At 41.2% G+C, this 24,298-nt stretch overlaps 2 protein-coding genes and 1 long non-coding RNA gene across 4 annotated transcripts in view; 2 read left to right on the top strand and 1 right to left on the bottom strand.

Annotated features, from left to right (window-relative positions):
- EFCAB3 (EF-hand calcium binding domain 3) overlaps positions 1-1,855 on the top strand; it is a 41,594-nt gene extending 39,739 nt beyond the window's left edge. Inside the window, exon 9 of the mRNA XM_063080527.1 lies at positions 1,529-1,855. Coding sequence (XP_062936597.1) covers positions 1,529-1,855 — 327 coding nt within the window. The remainder of the gene's footprint in view (positions 1-1,528) is intronic.
- Positions 1,856-4,599: 2,744 nt separating this feature from the next.
- On the bottom strand, positions 4,600-6,433 carry LOC134364589 (uncharacterized). Its single transcript, XR_010021855.1, has 3 exons — positions 6,242-6,433; positions 4,851-4,976; positions 4,600-4,722 (listed from the first exon to the last, which is right to left on the bottom strand). It is a non-coding gene; the product is annotated as an uncharacterized LOC134364589 (long non-coding RNA).
- Positions 6,070-23,509, top strand: METTL2A (methyltransferase 2A, tRNA N3-cytidine). 2 transcript variants are annotated; one of them, XM_063080525.1, is made up of 10 exons: positions 6,070-6,646; positions 6,854-6,945; positions 8,479-8,837; positions 10,217-10,266; positions 14,718-14,778; positions 16,348-16,487; positions 18,662-18,768; positions 20,040-20,105; positions 21,057-21,234; positions 23,253-23,509. In XM_063080525.1, the coding sequence occupies exons 1-9, from the start codon at positions 6,537-6,539 to the stop codon at positions 21,209-21,211; spliced, it is 1,140 nt and encodes a 379-aa protein (XP_062936595.1). In that variant the 5' UTR covers positions 6,070-6,536; the 3' UTR covers positions 21,212-21,234; positions 23,253-23,509. The 2 variants fall into 2 exon arrangements, with proteins under 2 accessions (XP_062936595.1, XP_062936594.1); XM_063080524.1 differs by lacking the exon at positions 23,253-23,509 and having other exon boundaries at positions 6,071-6,646; positions 21,057-21,600.
- The last annotated feature ends 789 nt before the right edge of the window (positions 23,510-24,298 follow it).

Genomic DNA, 24,298 nt, shown 5'->3' on the forward strand with positions numbered 1-24,298 from the left:
AGTTAAATGATTTGCCCAAAGGCACACAGCTAGGAAATAATAGATCAAGGAGTATAAACAAGAGCAGCAAGGCTCCAGAATACACACTTTAAAAAAAAAAAAAACCATAGAGTGCTTTAATGACACTGTTTTTGGTTTCTGGTTTGTTTTTTGTTTGGTTGGTTGGGGTTTTTTTGTTTTTTGGTGGGGGGGTTTGGCACCTGGCCAGGTACAGGGATCCAAACTTTTGACTTTCGTTTTACAACCAACTGAGCTAACCGGCCAGCCCCAGAACACACACTTTTAACCATAACTCTGTGCTGCTTGTCTACTTTTTGCCCTGACTTCTTAGCAACTTTTGTATCCCACGGAGATAGACTAGGTTGTTATTTATTTTATGCCACCTCCCTTCTGCATTTGATACCTATGATCAAGGTCTCCTTGACACTTCTACATCCTTGGCCTCTATAATGCTGCATCTTCAGTTCTTGTAGCTGTATCGTTTCCTCTCTCTTCTTTTTCTTGACTGTTCATCCCTTAAGTATTGATATGTCCTAGTTTTCTAGTCTTGTCCTACTGCTCTTATTGTATACACTCATTCATTCATTTGTTCAGTAAATATTTTTCCAGGAGTTCTGAGATGAGGAGATACCCCAGAGAAAAAAAATCACAGCTCCTACGCTCAATAAGTTTGGAGTGAAGAGGGAAGACATGGAGAAGGAAATGAGCAGTAGTAATACATTGGGAAAAATGGAACTACAGGTGTTCAATACTCCATACCACAAGAACACAAAGGAGTGAACTCCCAAATTCTGTCTCATTTGGCACATATTCACACTAGAGTAAATGGAGGCAGCTTATAGCCAGACCTCCAGCCCTAGGGCACCAGCTGCCCCAACAGATAAGAAGCTTCAGAAGATCAGTAGTTTGGCATTCCCATAACCCAGTCACAGCAGAACATTGGGGCTCTCTGCATTAGGTGAAAGAACAGGTAGGGCAAGTATTCTATAGGCTATCTCAATCCACCCTCCTTGGTTCAGCTGCCACCTATGTACTGTTAACTCTTAAATCTGCCACTAGCCTAGACTTCTTTCCTGTACTTCTATCTTATCTCACTGACCACTTGACTAACATTTCTACCTCTATTCTATGTCTCATAGCATATCAAACTCAACATGTTCAAAACCAAACACCATCTGCTCCATCAAAATGGCTGTGTCCTGGGGATTTTGGCTGGTACAGGAACCTAATACTTCGACTTTGGTGTTACAACACCACACTCTAACCAACTGAGCTAACCGGGTACCTCCTGTATTTTCAATTTTCTTTCTAATATTCTTATAAAATTTCCTATCTCATTATTTCCAAGTAATACATTTGATTGTCCATCAATTCCTAGGTCACATGTCCTCAAGAGGCACTACACAGGTATAGACTCAGTGCCTTTAAAGTAGCCTGGGAACATAACTCTTGGGACATCTATAATTGTGGTCCACAAATCAAAGATATTTTAAGATAACTATAGTAAGCTTCTGCTCTCTTACTGCAGGTGAAGAGAGCAACAGATACCTATCATTTAGGAATTGCCCTTGAGCACCGGAAAGAAATGCTAAACCTTTGGCGGAAGATCCGAGGGGATCTGATTGGGATAGAAACTAAAAATGAGTCTTTTTATGACACCTTTTCTACTTATACATGGTCCTGGAATGTTTGCCAAGAATTACTTTCTCCTAAGGACTTAAGGCTATATGATGCTCACATGAGTAGAAATTCCTTCTACAACTCTGGATTCTCTTCCTCATCGGATATCAGTGAATGTGACCCAGAGACAGGAAGAAAAAGAAAACGGAAAGGTTTCAAAGGGTTTCAACAATGAAATTTCTACATTTTCTAAACAGCTCATCGCAAACTACTTTTTCATAGTTATCAAAATTATGGTTTCTTGATCTTGTCTAGTACATTCTTAGCAACTGGAAATTTTGACATCTTTTGTATTCTGACCAGTAAAAAAGTTTAAGTCATAAAATGGTTTCCCTAGTGTCTACTAGTAAGTAGACACTGTGCTGTTAGTTCCTTTAGCAACCAGCAGCACTCTGCTGCCCCCACATGGCTTAAAATTGCCTGAGCATCAGCAGGAACCAGGAAAGCTGGCATTCTGAGCTCCTAACCCTCCAAGCAATAAGCATGACTATAAACAGGATTAGGTTTTTGATTGTTCATGACAGAGGCCAGAGACGGGATGACAATGACTGTTCAGTTTCGGAGAATAAGGCCACCAGCCCCCAGGAAACCTTGATTAAATTTGTGCGTTCCCAAGACTCCTCAGCCACACACCTGCACTTGGATCACTTTTACAAAGAGCTGATCTCATCCATCACATTTGTTGTTGTTGTTGTTGGCTAATGCATTTAATAAAAGAACACACATATAACTATATTACAAGTTTAAGGGCATTTGTAATTTTTTTTTCTTTTTCTTTTCTTTTCTTTTCTTTTTTTTTTTTTTTTTTTGGTGGCTGGCCAGGGCAGGATGTAATTTTTTATTATGGCAATTTACTATTTTAATCATCTTTAAGCGTATATCATCCATTACATTTTTATTCTTCCTAGCTCCACTCCTGGAGTTCTTAAGGCATTTTTCTGTGGTTTTTGAGGCTTGACCACAGAGAGACAGACCACTACTTTTGGACACAGGAAATTTATATCTACCAAGATTAAATCTATATTACCTTTTGATTTACTGTCAGTGTGGTAAAGTGTTTTATTTCCTGTGTCAATTATAATCTAAAAATGTAAGGGATGACATCAACTATCTGTAAGAGTTATCCAAGAGACTGGCTTGCAGGTGTGTGGCTAAATCCACCACAATCAATATATAGAGCAAATGCTTTTTAAATCATCATTCTAGAAAAATATGATCCAGAAAATGGAAAAGATATATTCAAAATTGATGAGGACACTGGTTTATAATGTATAATTATAAAGTACCAGGAAAAAGCAATGTAGATAGTGAAGTCCCCCAAAATTATTTACTGAAATAGCCTTGAAGTAATTTTGTGAGTGTTACCTTGAATATTCAAAAGAGTCCAAATATATTTGCTATTCTTTATAAAGTTACAATGTTGGAGAAGAGAACTAACCTTATAGATAAGTAACCATATTTTCTAATCAAAAAACAAGATTTAGCCGACCCCCGTGGCGCACTCGGGAGAGTGTGGCGCTGGGAGTGCAGTAGCGCTCCCGCCGCGGGTTCAGATCCTATATAGGACTGGCCTGAGCGCGGTCCGGCCGGTCACAAAAAAGACACACACACACACACAAAAAACAAGATTCATGGGTTGACAAGAGACTTTTTTGAATGGCTGTGGGGGTAAGAGGGAATCTAGGAGATGTAATTTGGATGCCAAAATATTAGAATTCCTGGAATATTTCTTTGGATCAATGGGATAACATTGATCAGATAACATTGACAGAATATTTTTAAGTAAATCTGTCCTGGAAGGTCTAAAACATAAGCAATACATTCTAAAACATAAGCAATACGTTCTTTCTATTAAATTGTCACACACTGTTGATGACAGTATAAATTGGCACCTCTCTTCTGGAATACAGTACAGCAAGAGGTATCCACCCATTCATTCACCACCTATTTACTGAGTTGTATACAGTATGCTGGACCCTCTTCTAGGACCTGGATATATAACAGTGAATAGATAAAATGTCCTGATGTCACAGAGCTTAGTAATGGAGCTAATTATAACCAATGACTCAGCAATTCCGCTTCTAGAAATTAATCCTAAAGATGTCAAAAATTATTTCATTACAAGGATGTTTATCATGTTGAATCTTTAATAGTAAAAAACTTAAAGTAGCCTAAATGTCCAATAAATCATGATTTAGCTATACAAAACAGAGGGTCATTGAAATGATGCTGTAAAAGAATATTTCAAAGGAATAATGCTCCCAAGCTATTATTAAGTTAAAAAGCAGGCTACAACTGCTAAGAGGCATGGTGGTGTTCTAAGCTTGATTATGACAGTAGTTGCACAAATATAGATTTTTATGAAAACTTACGGGACTGTACACTTACAATGGATGAATTTAGTTGTATGTAAATTATACTTCAATGAACCCATAAAAAACCAACAACAACAAAATAATAATAATAAAACCAGCATGCAAGGGGCAGTTTGTTCTGAAACTATTTTAACTTAAAGTTATTTATATAAATAAATTAGAAAAAAAAGACTGGGAGTATATAAACCAAGGTGTTAATGGGTTAAATAAATGCTTGGAAGTGGTTTTTGTTTTTTTTTTTTTTTTTAAATAAGACCGGAAGGGGATCTTAACCCTTGACTTGGTGTTGTCAGCACCATGCTCACCCAGTGAGCGCACCGGCCATCCCTATATGGGATCCGAACCCGTGGCCTTGGTGTTATCAGCACCACAGTCTCCTGAGTGAGCCACGGGCCGGCCCCGGAAGTGGTATTTTCTTTTATCTATATCTTCTAAATATTCTACAATAAACATATATTTATTTTGCAATAAGAAAAAAACACACAAGCTTTTAATATTAAAGTTGTTAAGCTAGCTTATACAATTATCCAATTATCTAGGCTGCTACAAAGGCTGTCTAGGTTTTGTGAAACCTTAGGGAGAGCAAATTAGGACACCAGGAACCTTTCCCCAGCTCTTCAGTTCCAGAGCACATGCTTAAACAGTCCAGAATTCCCACTGATTGGAACTGAAAGAAAAGCATGAAACAATTAACTACCTTTATCCTCAGCTAACACTCAAGGCAATAGTTCAGAGAGTTCTTAACCTTTACAAGCTTTGAACCCATGCTGCCCAGTGAGCTGGAAGAGTTCTTACCACCAGAGAGATCCTTAGCTCCTCTGAAACAGTGTTCTCTGAAGTTACAGTCCAGTATAAAGGCTGATACCAAAGACAACTCGCAGCCATGTCTTCCAAATTTCTTCTGAAAAATTATTTTAGATGCTTCAAAAGATGGAGAAAAATGAGTTGTATAGGCCAACCAAAGATAGTTGTATGAAATTAAGTTTAGGATACTTCAGCTGATCTCACAAAAAGGACCCAAGCTGTTGACATTTTAAATGGCTCTAATTATTGGAACTCATACAGTAACTTTTTTTTTAAAGATGACGGTAAGGGGATCATAACCCTTGACTTGGTGGTGTCAGCACCAGCTCTCCCAAGTGAGCTAACCCGCCATCCCTAAGTAGGGATCCGAACCCGTGGCCTTGGGGTTATCGGCACCACAGTCTCCCAAGTGAGCCGCGGGCCCGGCCCTAACATAGTAACTTCAAGTGAAGACAGTTAACTCTCTCCAAGAAAATATGCAGTGGGACTGCTGATTGGGAACACTAACAGCTTTTGCTGAGGGGAGAAAAAAGCCCCTAGAGGAGAGGACAATATGCCAAAAATAAATATGAAATCAACCACCCTATCTGCAAATAGCTGGCCTTGAGAAAAGATAGAAATCCTTGTACTTGTTTTGGAAAATAGCTTTTGGTTCAAAATGTTTCACAAGACCATGAGAAGGGCAAAAGTATTTTGTCTTCAAATAAAGTACAAGTTCTTTACTATCGTTTTAATAACTCGCACGTTTTTCTTCGTGATTAGAGAGGGTTTAGAACTTGTTCCCATTTCCTCCTTGGGAAAGTATGGAGTCGCTCATGGCTCCCCTCAGTTTTACTTACTGGAATCAACCGTCCCTGGTCCCCTGTGCACTGTGTCTAACGCTGCCCTCATCAACCCTCTCCTCCTCCTCCAAGTGGTGTTCATCACGGTTGTCTTGAAAGTCTTCTCAACTAACCTTATGCTGACAGTACGCTTCCTTCTAGATTGTTCTGAGACTCAAACCGTGGTAATTATAGAAATAGAAACGTAAGGCTTAAAATGTATTCATATAACAAACCGTACGTACGCACTCGTATGTACTACAGTCTGGATTGTACTAACGAGCCCGGGTATGGATGATTCACAAAGGTAGATGGTTATAAAAAACTTTAAACTTGTCCCTGGGTGCTCCGTCTGGCTGGACGGGCTCGTCTCTGCTTCTCGGAGTTCACTTCACGCCCCCTCCCGCGACACCCTCTCCTCCCGCACTATGAAGAGCTGACTGGAGAAGCTGGGAATTCCCTGTTTCCTCCCGCCGCCGGCTGCCTTCTTAAATCCTTCTGGCCATCAGCTCCACGGTGGGACCCTCAACCGAAGTGACTCAAGGTTTTTTTCTGTCTTACTTCTTGAGGGAAACTGAGGAACCTGTTAGAGGACCGCGGCGTTCACCTGGAGCTCCGGCGGAACGTCTCCCAGCCTGCACGTCCGCCAGCGCCTCCTCGGGGACAATCAAGTCCGGAGAGAAACGCCACCCTCGGGCCCCTCCCCGCAGAGACCCCCTTTCCCAGCTCAGGGGCAGCCACACCCAGCGGGGCTCAGCGCCGCCCCAGCTCCGTCTTTTCCCGCCCTCCGGAAGCGGGCGTGGCCAGCAGGACGCCCCGGCGTCACGGAGAGGAGGGTGTTGCCGGCTCCGGAGTCATGGCCGGCGCCCACCCTGAAGGCGGGCCCGCGGCCTTCGGCGGAAAGAGGCCGCAGTTCGGGAGCCGGCTCCTGAGCGATCCGGCGCGCGTCTTCCACCACAACGCCTGGTAACCGCCCTGCCCCTCGCCCGGCTTGCGGTTTGCCTCCTGTCCTGTTGCCCCGGAACGCTCCGAGGAGCCCCTGGCCGCCGGCCACGGGTCCCGCTGCCCTACCTGAGGCGCTGTCTTCCCGGGGACAGGCGCTCCCGGGCCAGCCACTCCCCCTAGGCGCATCTGGCACGTGAGGTCCCTAAGCTGCCCGTTTGGTTTCCTCAGGGACAACGTGGAGTGGTCGGAAGAGCAGGCCGCGGCGGCGGAAAGGAAGGTCCAGGAGAACAGCACCCAGCGGGTGTGCCCGGAGAAACAAGGTGCGCTCAGCTGGGCCCTCGGCGGTCCCGCAGCCAGCGGACTGCCGGACGCGCCGCCCGGAGAGGCCGGACAACCTCGGCCGCCAAAAGCCGCGGTACCGGCCTGAGAACGCGAGTCCAACGGCAGCGGGAGGGGATGAGTAACGAAGAAAACGGCTGCATTTGAGCAGAGTCCTGTCAGGGCATAGAGGCTACTTTGAGTTGTGGATTTTTTCGTGGTGGTTTTCATTTGAGGAAGGGTAACTTTGTCTTTATTATTTTCTAATGGCTGAATTTTTGTTCTTTAATTTTTTATTTTTCTATTGAATTTTTAATTATGCTGATTAGACCTATATTGATAAAGCAATCGTGTGGTCATGTGATCATCTTAGAGGCTGTACCGTCTGCGTGACTGACACGTTGCTTGAGATGTTGCCATTGAAGATAGATTCAAGTGATGAGATTCTAAACGTTGTTGGGAGAGGGGGCCAATGATTGGTGATTACGTGTCTTTTCCTGGTACGATGAGTGTGATGGGTATGAGGATTTCTGCCAAGAAAAGATGAGTGAAGCAGAGTAGAGATCAATCTGGGCAAAGAAAAGAGGCCCCACCTCTAGAGGTAGATGATTTCACCTTAAAATATCCCTGGAGACTAGAACTAGGACTGGTTGGTCCAGATAATTGAGGATAGGACTAGAAATTTGAGAGTAGCACCCACCCACTGAAAGATTTCTGTACAAATCTGTGAAAAGATTAAGTTACAAAGTTTACCCTGTGTAGTTCGACAGAAACTATATCAAAGCAAGTTAGAGTTGAAAGGGATTTTGAAAATCATGTAGTCCAAGATCCTCTTTTTACAGTTAAAGAAACTTAGACCGCAGGACATTAAGTGCTTTGCACAGAGGTAAGCAGTTAGTGGTAGCAGTGGTGCAACTAAAATCCAGTTTTTTAGGTTTTCTTTCATTTGTTTCCATTTGTAGTATTTATTAGTAATATTGAATTCATTTCTGGGCTCTACACTCTAAATAACCACAGTCAGAGGAGCATACTTAAAGAAGAGCTGCCTGGATGGTAACTAGTTTACATGGGAAGTGGGACATTTATCTTGTAAAGGAGAAGATTTAAAGAGGAAAAACAACTGACCTCAAATCCAAAAGGGTTGTTCTGTATGGCCCTGAGGAATAATAGTAGGACCTTTTTTGACTAGAAGTAATTAGACAGATTTTTGTTTAAGTGTTAGAATTTTCTAATAGTTAAAAGCCATCCAAAGATAAGGGAGGAGAGTTGATAGGTAGTAAGTTCCTGACCAATGATTCAAGCAAAAGTTACACTCCCTGGGAATGACAAATAGGGGAGATTCAGGTATAATGATAGGTGGTGGAACTTAATGATCTTGGAAGTGCCTTCGGCTCTGAGACTATGACTCTACTTGAGGATACTTATAGTATAAAAGTGACATTTAAAAAGTGACATCTGGTGAAGTAGGATAATTGACATTAGATATAAATATATTTGAGATCTGGTTCTTAAAATTCTTTCTTACATATTTGCAGTTGATTATGAGATCAATGCCCACAAATACTGGAATGACTTCTATAAAATCCATGAAAATGGGTTTTTCAAAGATAGACATTGGCTTTTTACTGAATTCCCTGAGTTGGCACCTAGCCAAAACCAAAGTCATTTAAAGGATTTGTTCTTGGAGAACAAGAGGAGTGAAATACCTGAATGTGGAAGCAGTGAGAATGGACCTGGTTTAATAATAGAAGAACAGCACAAGTGTTCTTTGAACAGCCTGGAACATAAAACACAGACACCTCCTGTGGAGGAGAATGTAACTCAGAAACTCGGTCACCTGGAAATATGTACTGATGAATTTCCTGGATCCTCAGCCACCTACCGAATACTCGAGGTAACCTCCTTTTATTGTCCTGGTAGTGGAATTAGTGAATCTGTCATGTTGTGTACATGGGGTAGCACAGAGAGGCTGACCATAAAAGTGAGTTCTGTCTGATGAAGCTAACTACACTTGACCCTTATATTGGCCTGGAATCACCTCCATTCTTGAACAATTGAAATGCCCTACGTGTAGACCAGGTATTTGGTGGTCATGGCAGACAAAGGTTAGATGAACAGAGGTACTATCTGGAAACACCATATCACTTCCAAAGGTTATATAGCATCATGCTGTACCTGCCACATGTCACTGTCTCATACAGGTAAAAGAGCTCAAGATGGTAGTGCTATCCCTCTGGAAAAAAGTCCCAGGTCACAAGACAACTTGTTACTTCTAACACGGTCGTAAAAATGGAGAGGGTAGTTGGGATTGTGCTTGCATCTCAGGCTAGGGAGAATTCTTATCCTCTTAGCTGGATGTTGTTGCAGAGGCTAGACTTGGCAAAATGTCTACGTGGGTACCATGATGTAAATTCACAAATGAGGACTACGCACTCCACTGGAAGCTGATTTCTGGAGTTGGTTAGCCTTGGGATAGAGTCCTAAGGCATGATCTTGGACATGTCCCTTACCTTCCCCAAGCGGTGGAACTACTGCCTCTCAGCTTCATAGTTGTTATGAAGGCTGGGACAATGTATGTAAAACTGCTAAGAACAATGTCTGGCACATCATTAAGCCTGGTCACTGTTTTTATTACTACACACAGTGTTAAATCTAGGTTGCCATTGTCCCCCTTTCATAAATTTTTCAGCCCAGTCTATTAGACACAGTTTTCTAATAATGATATAATGGAGCTCAGTAAGAAAATATCTCATTAGAGGGCCATTTGACAAAACTCAAAAAGTAAAAGCAACCCATGCCCTTTTTTCTAAACCATCTCCTATCTGTTAACAAAAGTCCATGTTCTTGTTTTTTATGGCTACCTCTTTAAGGGTTCCTGAGGTCAGATCAGGAAATATCATGGGTGCTATTTACTTCTGGTCACTACAGCTTCCCTAATAAAATTAGGCAAGGTTATTGTCATTGTCATTATCGTTGTTGTTTTTTTTTTTTTTTTTTTTTGACTGGTAAGGGGATCGCAACCCTTGGCACAGTGTGGTCAGCACCACGCTCAGCCAGTGAGCGCACTGGCCATCACTATATAGGATCCGAACCTGTGGCCTTGGCGCTACCAGTGCCGCACTCTCCCGAGTGAGCCACGGGGCCAGCCCATCGTTCTTGTTTTTGCCACTTGTTCAGTCCAGATATTTGTTGTTGATTGTTAATTATTTCCATGGCTTCAGGGAATTAATTCTTTGGAAAATTCTGTGGTTAATAGTTCATTTTTATCTGCAGGTTGGTTGTGGTGTGGGAAACACAGTCTTCCCAATTTTACAAACTAACAAGTAAGTATGTTGTATGGTTTAACTATATTATAGCAAAAAAGGAGAAAAGTGAAGGTTTGTTGTTTTTCAAAACTCTTGCTGCATCAGACTATAAACAGTGGTTATCAGGAAGCATGGATTACAGGGGATTTAGATTTCCACATTATCCATGTATGGGTTGTTAGTTTACTTTTATGTATAAGTTACCTTCTTCAACAGCGAAATTACATTTAAAACCTGTTAGGGGCTGGCCATTTAGCTCAGTTGATGAAAGTGTGTGGTTCTGATAACACCAAAGTCCAGGGTTCAATCCCTCTACCAGCCAGCTGCCAAAAAGAAAAAAGAAAACCTGTTACAGTGTTAATATATAGTGCCTCCGTCTAAGGTGCTTAAAACACGTTTGATTTCTCTGCTTGTGATCTCTCTGAGGAACAGTCGGTGGCTAGGCTGTCATTACCCCCATGGTAGAGTTGAGAAAGCTGACATGCATGAAAGTGTCTCCTCTTCTGGTGAAAATACAGTTTCTGTACACTCTCACGCAGAACACTCCTGACACCAGATAATGCAGGGTTTTTTTCCCCACACCTACCAATTCTCCACTAGCTCAGTATCCTGCAATTCAATTCTGACACTACCTGGATTTTAACATCAGATCCCACAAGTTAAGGGCTCAATCCCACAAGACTGTCCTGACTTCAGATGCTAGTTACAAATCTGGGGCTCTGTACTTCTGACCTATGGGCTATAAATCCAGGGTCTGTGATTCCCTCCTCTGGATAATTTCCTAGAATGGCTCACAGAACTCAGGGAAACATTTTGCCTACATTTACCTGTTTATTATAATGGATACAGATGAAGAGGTATATAGATAAGGTGAGATCCAGAAGGGTCCCAAGATCGGGAGATTCTGTCCCCGTGGAGTTGGTGTGCACAGCCTTCCCAGCACATGGATGTATTCACCAACCTGGAAGCTCATCAGGAATTTTATATAGTCTAATTTGTATCCTCCAACCCCTTCCAGGAGGTTGGTAGATGGGGCTGAAAGTTTCAACCCTCTAATCAGTTGGTCTTTCTGTTGTTGACCTCATCCTGAGGCTGTCTAGGGGCCCCACCCCAAGTTACCTCATTAATATAAACTCAGTTTGATCCTGAAGGGGCTCATTATGAATGACAAGACATTCCTAATACTCAGGAAATTCCTAGGGTTTTAGGAGCTCTGTGCCTGGCACCACTGACAAACACCAAATATACTTATTATAGCACACCTATTTTCAGGCCACTCTTGAAAATGACATTGTAGTTTCATATTCTCCATTGAACCCACTGTTTCTAAAAGGTTGCATATAAATAAATAATTTTGTCAGTTTAGCCCATAGTACTTATCAACAGGATTCAGTGAGACATTGACCTCATTACAAATATGTATTATTTGTTAGAAATTTATAAGACAATCTGGCAAGTTACGGTAGCTTACAATAAAGAGAAGAGACTGTTCTACTCTTTTTTTTTTTTTTTTTTTTGTCTTTTTCATAACCGGTACTCAGCCAGTGAATGCACAGGCCATTCCTATATAGGATCCGAACCCGCGGCGGGAGCGTCGCCCCGCTCCCAGCGCCGCACTCTCCCGAGTGCGCCACGGGCTCGGCCTGAGACTGTTCTACTCTTGATGACACACAGGAACCCACTTAAAATGGGCTTCCCTCCAAAAGTTATGGCCATCAGTCATCAGTGTCATCAGAATGTAAAAAAGAATGGGGATGGCATCTTCATCACAGCCTGCTTGTGTCATCTAAGTAATATCACTGTGTTATGTCTTGCTAGAACCCACTCATTCATGTGATTCCCTTGTTTAGAACTGACATAGGCTTTCTACTGCCTGTGAATTAGGTTTATATTGTTCTACATAGTTTTCAAAATCTATACTGTACAAGGTTACGCCCTCTGAAATATGTCTTGTTGCTTATCCCTCAATGAGTTGGTCATACTGCATGTCTTTCCCTGTCTCTGTACCTTCCCAAAATGTTTTCCTCCATTTCTACTAGACTGTGCTTCCTCAAATGTTAGTTCAGAAGCACCTGGAAAACTTCCCTATTTAATACAGTGCAACTATATTTGTACTCTGCAGTCTTTGTAGCCTTTTTTATGTTTCTTTTGTTTGTTTTTGTTGTTGTTTTTCCCCCTCTCTTTTTCAAAAGATGGATTTTGGGGGAGGGGTGGGAGGCAGTTGGCCAGCACAGGGATCTGAACCTTTGATCTTGGTCTTACAAGGCTGTGTCCTAACCAACCAAGCCAACCTGGCAGCCCTTTGCATTTCTTTTTTTTTTTTTTTTTTTAAAGATGACCAGTAAGGGGATGTTAACCCTTGACTTGGTGTTATCAGCACCACGCTCACCCAGTGAGCTAACCAGCCATCCCTATATGGGATCCGAACCCGCAGCCTTGGCGCTCCCAGCGCCACACTCTCCCGAGTGAGCCACAGGCCGGTCCTAGCCCTTTGCATTTCTTATGTTACTTTAATGCCCACTTTCTGTCAGATATTCTTAACATTGTTTCTTAATGCAGTGTCTGGTAAAGCCTTGGATACCTTCTCAGGCTAATGTGTTTTGTTTTGTTTTTATATATAACAGCTTTGTTGAGATATAATTTAAAGTGTGCAATTCAGTGGTTTTAAGTATATTCAGAGTCGCGCAGCCATCACTACAATCAACTTTAGAACATTTTCATCACCCCAAAAAGAAGCCCCATCCCCAATAGCAGTCATTTCCCATTTCCCAACTTACCTTACCCCCTACCCTTGCCAACCACTAATCTACATTCTGTATATAGAATTGTCTCAGACTAATTTATTTTTTTTAAGTATATGAAGTAAAATAGAGGAAAACCAACTATTTTGAAATACAATTCTATCCTTGAAGCCCAGTGAAGGACTCCTGATTCATGCAGTTTTTTCTATGTGCTTTTTCCTTGTAACTCTGCCATATTTGTTATATGTGTTAAGTAGAAAACTTGGTAAGTAAAGACAAGCTCAAAAAACAAAACACCACCTTGCCAGTGCATTACCCACCATCCAAAATTAACCACTGTTAACACAATGTTTTGTATGTCTTTCTAATGTTTTTTCTGTGTGTATATTTGAACATAGTGTTGATGACCTTTTCTGTTGGTATGGGGCTCTAAACCCTTGACCTTGGTGTTAATCAACACCGTGCTCTAACCAATTGAGCTAACCAGCCAACCCCTTAGTCTCTTATTTAGATCGTAACCTTTGGGAGGGCAGAAGCTGGGTCTGTTAGAATTTAGCACATGATCACAATGGCTACTCCACACGTGCAGCTGCCTGGCTGACAGGGGAAAGGCATGGCCCCTGTTCTCTAGAGCTGTGCTATACAATAGAACTTTCTGCAGTGAAGAAAATGTTTTTTTTTCCTGCCCCCAAAATGTTTTTTATCTTCACGATCCTTTAGGGTAGTCACTGGCCACATGTGAAATACGTCTAAAGAGGCTGAGGAACTGAACTTTCAGTTTTAATTTGAATAACCACATGTAGCTAGTGACTACCATATTGGCTTATTATTCTTGATTGTACCTCCCAGAAGTTGAAGCAGAACCTGAGCCTTTGAGAAGCTGGAGGTATCACGTGCTCCCTAAAATCTCAAGAACTGACTCAAATAATGAGGCAAACAGTACAGAAAAGCTCTGGGCTGTTGTTTCTCAAAACACACACATAACCTTCCCACCCCCTTTTATTCCCCCCCAGCTCAACAGAAAGAATTCTGGAATTACAGTTGTTTTGTATTTTGATATCTTCAGAATAAATATAAAGTATGTTTCATGAAAGCAATTTTGGTCGTTATTAATATCAATTTAACATTTTTTGTGTTGCTACTTTGTGCTAAGACTTGTGCAAGACATTAGGGATAACAAAAACAAGCACAGGAGTTTTGTCATGTTCATCTTTGTCTCCCCAGCTTCTAGGATAATATCCAACACATAGCAGACCCTCAGTGAATATTTGGTGAACTAATAAATGAAAGATATAATCTCTGTTGTCATGGCACTCACCCTATGGTAGGAGGCAGCCTGGCAAACAGGTACAGATGTGTTCGTGGCATGGAGAAAGTGCCGAGGAGGTAGCTCAGAGAGAAAGTACAGTAATTTTCATGGTGCCATAAGGCAAGACTTATTTGAAGGGAAAGTATTTGTGTAGGTGGAGAAAGAGGAGACCTTGTTTTGAAACTTGTTGATTGTTTGATAAACTTAATATTAGCCATATCCTCAGGTCCTAAAACAGGATATAAATTTTTTAAAAAAAAACATAATCCAAATGAAATGTATTTTGACTGATAGGTGCGGTTTCTTTGAATGAATGGTATTCTTTGTCCTTTGATGTTTCAACTCTGCTACCCAAAGAAGAGAATAAACATAGTCTGATTTGTATTCTAATTGCTCTGCTCTTTTTTCTGCCATTTCAGTGACCCAGGACTTTTTGTTTATTGTTGTGATTTTTCTTCTACAGCTATAGAACTGGTCCAGGTAAGTGCTATGGCTCATATCGGTAATTTTCTTTTCTTTCTTTTTTTTTTTTTTCTTTTTCTTTCATTTTGATTTGTTTTTTTGATTTGGCAGCTGGCCAGTACGGCCTATCAGTAATCTTCTGGTTAGTGGGAAAAGGATCTCCTAAAAATCAAGGTCACTAGAGATATTCTTATTGTATTGTGGTCTAAAATTAGAAGATTTACTGAACCAGCCTGGAGTAAAGAGTCAGGCATGAATACTGGATTTGCCACTTACCCACTGTGGAACTTTGGGCAGGTTTCTTTTTTTTTTTTTTTTAAAGATGACCAGTTTGGGGATCTTAACCCTTGACTTGGTGGTGTCAGCACCACGCTCTCCCAAGTGAGCCACAGGCCGGCCCCTGGGCAGGTTTCTTGACCTCTCCAAATTTAGATTTTAAGGATTGAAATGAGATGATTCAGTCAGGCTTCTTTGAGTTACAAGTAACAGAAACAGCCAGACAAACTTAGGCAATAAAAGGGAATGTCATAGAACCTAAGAATGCACAGTGTGACCTAGGCCTGGGGAAGGACTGGAATTGTCCTGAAAAGGTGTCAGTTACCAAGGCAAGCTGGCTGGCTGGGAGGTATCACTGCCCCATCCTTCTATCACAACACCTTCCTTGAGTTTATGGTGTCTTATCTCTCATTGCCCTTTTGTGGTTTTTGTTGTTGTTTTGTTTTGCTTTTCTCTTTGCAGACCAGCTTTCTCTAGTGAGTTTTTCCTGGTTTTGCACATGATCCCAATGCGCTTGCCCCTTCCAGTCCCTTACAAGTCCACCTTGTTCAGGTGTTCATGGAATCTCACCAGAATGACTGTGTCCCAGTTCCAGAGTCCCTGGAAAGGGTCTAGTTGACTCAGCCCAGCTGATAAATCTACTTGCCTTGTTGAAATAGGCCTATGAGGAACATTTTTTGAGAAAAAGGATATAGATAGGGAAGATGCCCTAAAATGTGTTTGTTAGGATCATGTATAATGCTCCTAGCACAGGAGCTCAGGAATTGGTAGTTCTGTCTTTCTGGAATTAGTTATTCTTGTGATGAAAATCAGATGAATATTGAGGCATCTTCACTTAATATTATGATAACAAATTATAGGTTAAATTTTCTACATCTAGAGAAGTAGATTTTCTTGGAGAATTCTTTGGTCTTTGTAATATTCTATAGTGGGAGTTGTTTTAAATCATGCTTTTTAAAATATGCTTTCTCTCTCTCTTGATGAGGTTTTTCTTTTCCCTGTTGGTCACTTATTTCCCTGATCATTTTCCAATCCTCAGATATGACTTCATGCATGAGAAATGCAGAAAGTACACCAGAATAAAGAATAAAAAGGGAATCTGGAATGTTCCATCTTAAAATTCCACAGGATCTTCCCTGGGTTGTTCCTGATTCTTACCTTTTGAATCCCCACTGGAAAAACATATGCTATAATGATTAGAAATGTATTCCTCTGTGGGAAGTAGCAGCAGTTACATTTAAAGAAAGGTAAGCTTCTCTCCAGGCTGTGTTAACATTTTCTAACACATTCATCTCTTCCAACTATCTGCAGACAAATTCAGAATATGATCCTACTCGGTGTTTTGCCTTTGTTCACGATCTGTGTGATGAAGATCAAAGTTACCCAGTGCCCAGGGACAGTCTTGATGTCATCATTCTCATATTTGTTCTTTCAGCAGTTGATCCAAACAAGTAAGTTTTAGGTCCCTTAACCAGGAGCATAACAAAAATAAAGCTTTGGTGAGGGACGTTGATATTAGAGTTGGTCCCTAAAAAGAAAGGGTTTTATTTATTTTCTGATAGACAGGAAGAAGCCACACCATCTTGAGTGATATGAGCATCTCAACCATTTTCCTAAATTTATCTTGAAGTCCAACTTCTGTTTCAGCCTCAAAACTTCGGCCTGCTGGCTGCAGTGGTTGGTTCTATTTTTCACTGGTACAGTTTAACACTCAGGAAGAATGGGGGAGCAATCTTTAATGAATAGGTGGAGAAATTCCCTATTGATAGTCTCATAGCATGCTGTTTCAGAACCATGGGTGCCACAGCACAATGACAGATAGATAACATCTCATTATTGGCCTTTCAAATGCTTTAAGTAAAACACACTTATTAACAGTACAAAATTTAAATTGAAGTTTAAGGTGGACTCTACTTCTGTTTTTTGGAAACTGCAGTACAGAATTTCATAAAATCAGGTTTAGATAAAAGGAAAGTTGAATGCTGTGCCCTAGAAGATACCATTAAAACGTTGTGCATCAGGCAGCCAGTAGTCCTATGAAACTACTTTCTCCAGGAAGGAGAATCAGAGAGATGGTGGCTGACAGATCAGGCACCATCAACTAACACCAGAGTAGGCTTGGCATTGTTTAACTCTAGTGAGTCAGGTCAGAGGTCAGGGGCTTGGCACATACTGGTGGTCTGGGCAACCACACTCCCAAAACCATGGGATCGGAATAGCTTCTTAGAGACTTCAGACATCTATTCACTCTGAACATCAGAGCCAATCAAAAGACATGTAAATTTAAAAATAAAGACAAATAAATTAGTGTTAGAGGTCAAGGTAAACAGGTGTCAGAAAGCCTGAAGGTCACATGTCTGAAGACGACAAAGACCAGCAAGTGAGATTCTGGTGAGAGTCCAAGGACCCGTGCTGGCTCCAAAGGGCAGGGGCTTTGAGTGATTTCCTCTAGAACAGCATTGAAGTCAGCCAACCTGACAGGGATATCGTGAGTGTGAAATAAAGGCATATTGAAGAACAGCCCGAAAGGCCTGGCATGTTTTTTTTTAAATTTAATTTAATTTAATTTTTTTTTTCTTAATTTTATTTTGTCGATATACAATGTGGTTGATTATTGTGGCCCATTACTGAAACCCCCCTCCCTCCGAATGGTTTTAAACAGAAGTTTAAGTGCTGCAGACTTCTGTTCAGATCCTCTTACCAGCCAGCTGCCAAAAAAAAAAGGAATTAACATAAATTCTACAGACTGTCTAAAAACCAATGAATGAAACAAAACATTAAAGTTAAAATATTATTATTCAAAATTTAAATAAACTTTGAAATGTTTTTTGTAAGTTTGTAACATTTAAACTTCTGAAGTCATGAAAACTTAAACCTGCACCAAGACTTTTGGAAAATGCTGCATATGGGAAGTGCAGTAGTACATGTAAAGCCCTCTGTCTGTGGTATTCATTTGCATACTGATTGTATCACCATGTAAATCATAAGTTCTTGACGACAAGTCTTCATTTATTTTTTATTTATTTATTTTTTTAAAAGATGACCAGTAAGGGGATCTTAACCCTTGACTTGGTGTTGTCAGCAACACGCTCACCCAGTGAGCAAACTGGCCATCCCTATATGGGATCCGAACCCGTGGCCTTGGTGTTATCAGCACCGCACTCTCCCGAGTGAGCCACAGGCCGGCCCAAGTCTTCATTTAACAAACAGAAAGATACAGTCTCTGCATCGAAAGAGCTCAGGGCAGATGGAGTCACCTCAAGAGTTCTCACATTGGATGGTCAGGGCTGCATCCAAAAAGCCAGGGGAGTACAAGGCAGAGATGGCAATCCCAGGACTAGGAAGAAGTGAGCCAGATGGAGAGCATGGAACCTACCCCCAACCTATGATAGAAACAGGTTGTCCCCAAGACTGTTCAGGCTGAAGGCAGTGAATCGAGGCCATAGTTGGAAGCAAGCAGCCAACATGTAATCCAGCTCCCGCTGTCCAACTGAAGCAAGGGCAGAGCTAAGATTTCAGGGTTGGTGTGTCAGAGTTAGGAAGTCTACTGGCTTTTTTGGATATGCTACAGGGAAAAGGAACCTGTCCTTAAGGAGGCCTCATCTTCATTTCTGCTGCCCCACAGGATGCAGAAGGCTATCAACAGGCTGAGTAGGCTTTTGAAGCCTGGAGGGATAATGCTTCTGCGAGATTATGGCCGCTATGACATGGCCCAGCTTCGGTTTAAAAAAGGTATTTTGCCACTATAATCAAAACAATGGTTTTGCCATCTGAACAAACATACAGATCAGTGGAACAGAATAGAGACTGTGGAATTTGAGCTCCATGTATAAAGCCATTTAATATATGGCAAGGGTAGTATATTTTTGAAGAAAATTTAAGAGGGTTTGTATAATCTAGATATTGAGGTCTATTTAACCAAGACAGTTACTTTTGGAAGAGTTATTTTTAGAAAGACATTTGATTACATAAATAATTTTAAATGTGGTATGACAAAAAATGCCGTTAAAATGTTAAAATACAAATGACAGATTGAGAAGAAATTATTTTCAGTGCATATAACAGATAAAGACTTAGTATCTATGCTCTTCAAGGGGCTGCCATGAAATTGATAAGGAAAAGCTCAATGACCCACCCAAAAAACAGACAAGGAATGTTTAGAGTCAGTTCACAGAAGAGCCTATCTAAATGGTCAATAAACAAAATGTCAAGGAAATAAAAATAATGAGATGGTACTTCTTAAACCTATTGCTGGCCAATTCAGAGAAGAAGGTACACTCCTCCCTTACTGGTAGAAATATGAATCATGATGGCATTTTTTAAAGCTCCCTGGTATTATTTATTCAGTCTAACAGTCTTTTGGGGAATTATTCAAGAACCAGCACATAATATATGTATAAGCAAAATCTTGGAAACAAAGTTGTCTCTGGATAGGGGGATGTTGTGCATGGCACCTGGGTAGACCCCATAACGCTGGCCTTGGAGGGATTTCCTTTCTGTTTCACTGAGTGAGAAAAACAACATACAGGTGAGCATTTCAAACTTGATTTGCGTATAACAGTTGCTGGAGGAAAATAAATACATATATATGAATGTATTGACATTCAGGAAGATGTAGCATGATTAAATGCCAGGTTGTTAAATTGAGGCAAGGTCAGGAGGTTTAGCAGCAGAAAGGAAGGCTTTAACAGAGTTTGTCCTATTAATTTAATCAGGGGGAGGAGAAAAGTAAACAAGTTTTCATCAAACAATTCTAGAACAAGGAGCTATGAATCACATGTTATCTGACATTGAAGTTTGATTGTCCCATGGAGCTGCTCTTCTCCAAAGCATCTTTCCTCCATAGAAGAGAAACTGCAGATTCATGCAGAGTACCAGGTGTGACCAAAAAAGGAGTATGTTCTCGGCCCAGGAAATTGATATCTCGATGCACATTTGATTAGCAATGAAATTCAAAGACATGCTTTGAAGTTTTCTCTGATTTTTACCATGTCACTCTGCAGGTCAGTGTCTGTCTGGAAATTTCTATGTGAGAGGTGATGGCACCAGAGTTTACTTCTTCACACAAGGTATGAAAAACACTCATCTTTTTTTGTTGGAAAGAAAACGAGATTAGATGGTCTTCAGTGTACTTTCAGAAGGGAGGTCATATGGCCCCTCCCATCTTTTAGGTGGCCTTTTTCCTGAGGTTCCCCACCCCTCATACTTCACCCCTAAGCCACTGAGCCACTCACTGGTCCCCACACAGCTCTGGCTTGTGCAGTGCCTTCAGTCCACTGCTTTGCTCTTCCTTTCTCTCACTTTGTCCAAAATGGGAAATCTGCCCGTTTTCTAAGACTTGTCTCCAGTTCAGCCAGGTTCACCCTCTGCACTGCGTAGTGCTTTAAGTGCTCCTGTGTTCCAGGTATAACCCGGAATTGCTCTCACCTGTTACTTGCCCTGTCCGCCAACTTCCTCTACCAGTGCCTTATGAATACTCCAATCCTGGGCCATTTCTTGGGTCACATACTTCTTTGAGCCTTTGGTTAAAGTAATGAAACCTCTCTCCTAAAAAATTGCTTTACATACATATATGTAGATTTCTGCATATAATTTTATGTTGTACATAGCGCCCTGCAGGCCAAATACAAACCAAAGGTTTTTTAAAAAACCCTGGGCTGGCCAGTTACCTCAGTTAGTTAGAACACAACCTTGTAACACCAAAGTCAAGGGTTCATATCCCTGTAACCTGCCAGCTGCGAAAGTAATTTTTTTTAAAGCCCTGGCCTATAGCTTTTATCTTCTTAAAAATTCCTCCCCATCAGCTGACTCTTAATAAGGATCTGCCTCTGGCTTCCAGATTGCCTTTCTCAGGTGGTTGGTTTCCCCTCCCCTCCATAAACATGAACTTTGTTGCCAAGCCAGTGCTACATTTATAACCAAACGGCTCTGCTAAAGCCCCCGTTTACCATGGGAAGTAGTAAACAAAATGCCTTTTCTTCAGGGGAAGCTTTGTAGACCTCCTCTCTTTTCCAAACTAGATGAACTGGACACACTGTTCACTACTGCGGGACTGGAAAAGGTTCAAAACCTGGTGGATCGCCGATTGCAAGTGAACCGAGGGAAACAGCTGACAATGTACCGAGTTTGGATTCAGTGCAAATATCGCAAGCCTCTTGCATCCAACACTGGCTGAGAGGCACCTGCTCCTGACACCATGTGAGCTCATTGTGTTTCAGGCATTTTTAAAAGGAATATCTGTAAGTGGTGTCTTGTTAATGTTGGACAGTTCAAGAATTCAGACAGACTCAAACCTTGAACCTAGGAAAAATTACTTTTTATCAAGGTTCTAACCATTGTTTTTTATATCTGTGAAGCCCTTCAATATGTACTTTTCTCAAGTTCTTTCTTACTTTGAGATCTCTATCTGTCTTGCCATTTTGTGACTAATAACTGCAACTATTCATATAAATAAGAATTTTAAAACATCAAGAATTTATTTCTGTGTGAAAGTGTTATACATAATGTGTCATTTGACTGTAAGTTGCATTAAATTATTTGGGAATTCAAATACATGGGCTAGGCAGTTGCAGTGGATACATACAAAGATGAATAAAGCTCTCATTAAGTCATGGGGGAAGCAAATTGGGAAGAATTGTATCTGTCTTAGGATGTTTTCCTGACTCAAAAATGTACCTGGAAACAGTATCAAAATGCGGTATCCTTGTTAAGCAAGTGCTCATGGTCTCCACTTTAAATCTTCAGTGGAGATTCAGTTTCATGTAATTTTAAGCACTGCTTCCCCTCTAATTTCTGTCTAAAGAATTGAAAGGATCTTCACTTTTAGCAAAATTGTCTCTTTTTTTTTGGCAGCTGATGGGAACAGTTTTTTTTTTTTTAATCATATCTTTATTTATTTGTTTACTTTTTTTTTTTTTTTAATTTTTTTGACCGGTAAGGGGATCGCAACCCTTCTCACAGTGTCCTCCACACCACGCTCAACCAGTGAGCGCACTGGCCATCCCTATATAGGATCCGAACCCGCGGCCTTGGCGCTACCAGCGCTGCACTCTCCCGAGTGAGCCAAGGGGCCGGCCCTTATTTTTATTTTTTAAAGATGACCGGTAAGGGGATCTTAACCCTTGACTTGGTGTTATCAGCACCACGCTCTCCCAAGTGAGCTAACCGGCCATCCCTATATAGGGATCCAAACCCATGGCCTTGGTGTTATCAGTACCGCACTCTCCCAAGTGAGCCACGGGCCAGCCCTTATCATGTCTTTAAATGTTTGACACAAAAAGAGAGAACTTCTTAATTTTAACCACATCACTCACTTCTAAACATGATCATTATCAGTGTTACTTTTTTTTTTAATGTTCTGCTTTTTTTTCCAATAGTCACTTTTACATGTTTTCCTCTTGATGATCCATACAGTTAAAGGATATATTTTTAATTTTAGCAAAGAAGGAATTTTCAATTCTCCATTTCTACATTTTAGATTTCCAACTCAACGTAAGTATTATCATAATTGCTTTATTATTTTACCTGTACATGAAAATGTGACAGGACACAAATAATTTTTCTCTTTAAGAACCTAAAATTTGGGGCTGGCCCGTGGCTCACTCGGGAGAGTGCGGTGCTGATAACACCAAGGCCACGGGTTCGGATCCCATATAGGGATGGCCGGTTAGCTCACTTGGGAGAGCGTGGTGCTGACAACACCAAGTCAAGGGTTAAGATCCCCTTACCAGTCATCTTTTTAAAAAAAAAAAAAAAAAAAAGAACCTAAAATTTCAGAAAATGGAGATACTTTCCATAAGGAAAAGAAGTTTAAGATTCAACGTAATGCCTGGCTTTCACCTTTTTTTTTTTTTTTAATCCAAACTTACAGAAAAGTATAGTACAGGAATATTGCAAATATAATCAATTTTTTTCTTAACCATTTAAGAATAAGTTGCGAGGTGATGTCCCAACACCCCTGTTTTTTTTACTGTGTAATTTCTGTAACCAAAGACATTCTGTATCACCAGATAAATCCATCACAAGTAGAAATACATGGAAACATTACTGCCATCCACAGACGGTTCAGGTTTTCCCAGTGGTGCAAATGATGTCCTTAACACACACACATACACACACAAACCATTGTTTTGCATTTAATAGTTATGTCTCAGTCTCCCTCAGTCTGGAACAATTTTTTTTTCTTTTTTTTAATAAACAATATTTATTGCTTACAGGTTCAGAAGCTGGGAAGTCCAAAATCCAGGGAACACACTGGTGAGAGTCTTCTTTGGTGGCTTTACAGCAAAGCAGGGGTCTCACATGGTAGAAAATGGTGGAGCAGAGAGAGAGGCTCCCATATGCTCTCCTTTTAAAGCCCTCCAAACCACACCCCTGGCCCATTATTAATCCATTCACTATAGCATGGTCCTACAATCTAATCACCTCTTCAAGGCCCCACCTTTTAATTACCATACTAGGATTTCCCACTCTTTTAACACCCACAGTGGGGGCCAAGTTTTGGGGGGACACAGTCCAAGGCATTCCACCCCTGGCCTCCCAAACTCGTGTCCTTTTCACATACAAATACATTCATTCCATCCACAAAGTCTTAACTTCTTTCAGTTCAAAAGTTCAAAGTCTCATCTTGGTAGGACAAACATAGGGTAAATATTCCCATTTGAAAAAGGAGAAATAGGCCAAAAAAATGGTGCAACAGGTCCTAAGCCAGAAACTCAGCAGGGCAAGCTTTAAATCTTAAGCTGTGAATCATGTACCTTGACTCCATGTTCAATGTTCTCTCCACGCTGGTGTGGGGGTTGGGTCCCCAAGTCCTCGGGCAGCTCTGCTCCTATGGCTTTCCTGGTCTCAGGTGATGCTATAACTTTCACAGGCTGGCATTGCACAGTGGTAGCTCTACAAGTCTGGGGTCTCCATTGCGGTCCTGCTCCCACAGCCACAGCTCCATTAAGCATGGTCTTGGTGGGGTTTTTCTGCTGCAACTCTGACACCATATTTCCTCTTGGAATCGCTCTAGTAAAGACTACGTGGTAACTCCACCGCAGATCTCATCCTGGGCCACCAGGCTTTTCCATACATCCTTTGAAATTGGGGTGAAGGCTCCCAAGCCTCCACAGCTCTGGCATTCTGTGAGCCTGCAAACTCAATACCACATGGATGCCACCAAGGCTCCCAGCTTGTATCTTCCAAAGGTGGGGGTGCAGCCACACCTGGGGCTAATTTAGCCACAGCTGGAACAGCTGAAGCAGCTGGGGTGCTGGTG

This window comes from Cynocephalus volans, chromosome 16 (genome assembly GCF_027409185.1).
Source record: "Cynocephalus volans isolate mCynVol1 chromosome 16, mCynVol1.pri, whole genome shotgun sequence".
In the NCBI taxonomy this organism is placed as follows: domain Eukaryota; kingdom Metazoa; phylum Chordata; class Mammalia; order Dermoptera; family Cynocephalidae; genus Cynocephalus; species Cynocephalus volans.

Excerpts from the sequence above, each read along its gene's own strand:
- METTL2A (XM_063080525.1), top strand. The coding sequence starts at position 6,537 with ATGGCCGGCGCCCACCCTGAAGGCGGGCCCGCGGCCTTCGGCGGAAAG. Across the intron at positions 16,488-18,661 it reads TCAGCAGTTGATCCAAACAA|GATGCAGAAGGCTATCAACA; the intron begins GTAAGTTTTAGG and ends GCTGCCCCACAG. Across the intron at positions 18,769-20,039 it reads CCAGCTTCGGTTTAAAAAAG|GTCAGTGTCTGTCTGGAAAT; the intron begins GTATTTTGCCAC and ends GTCACTCTGCAG.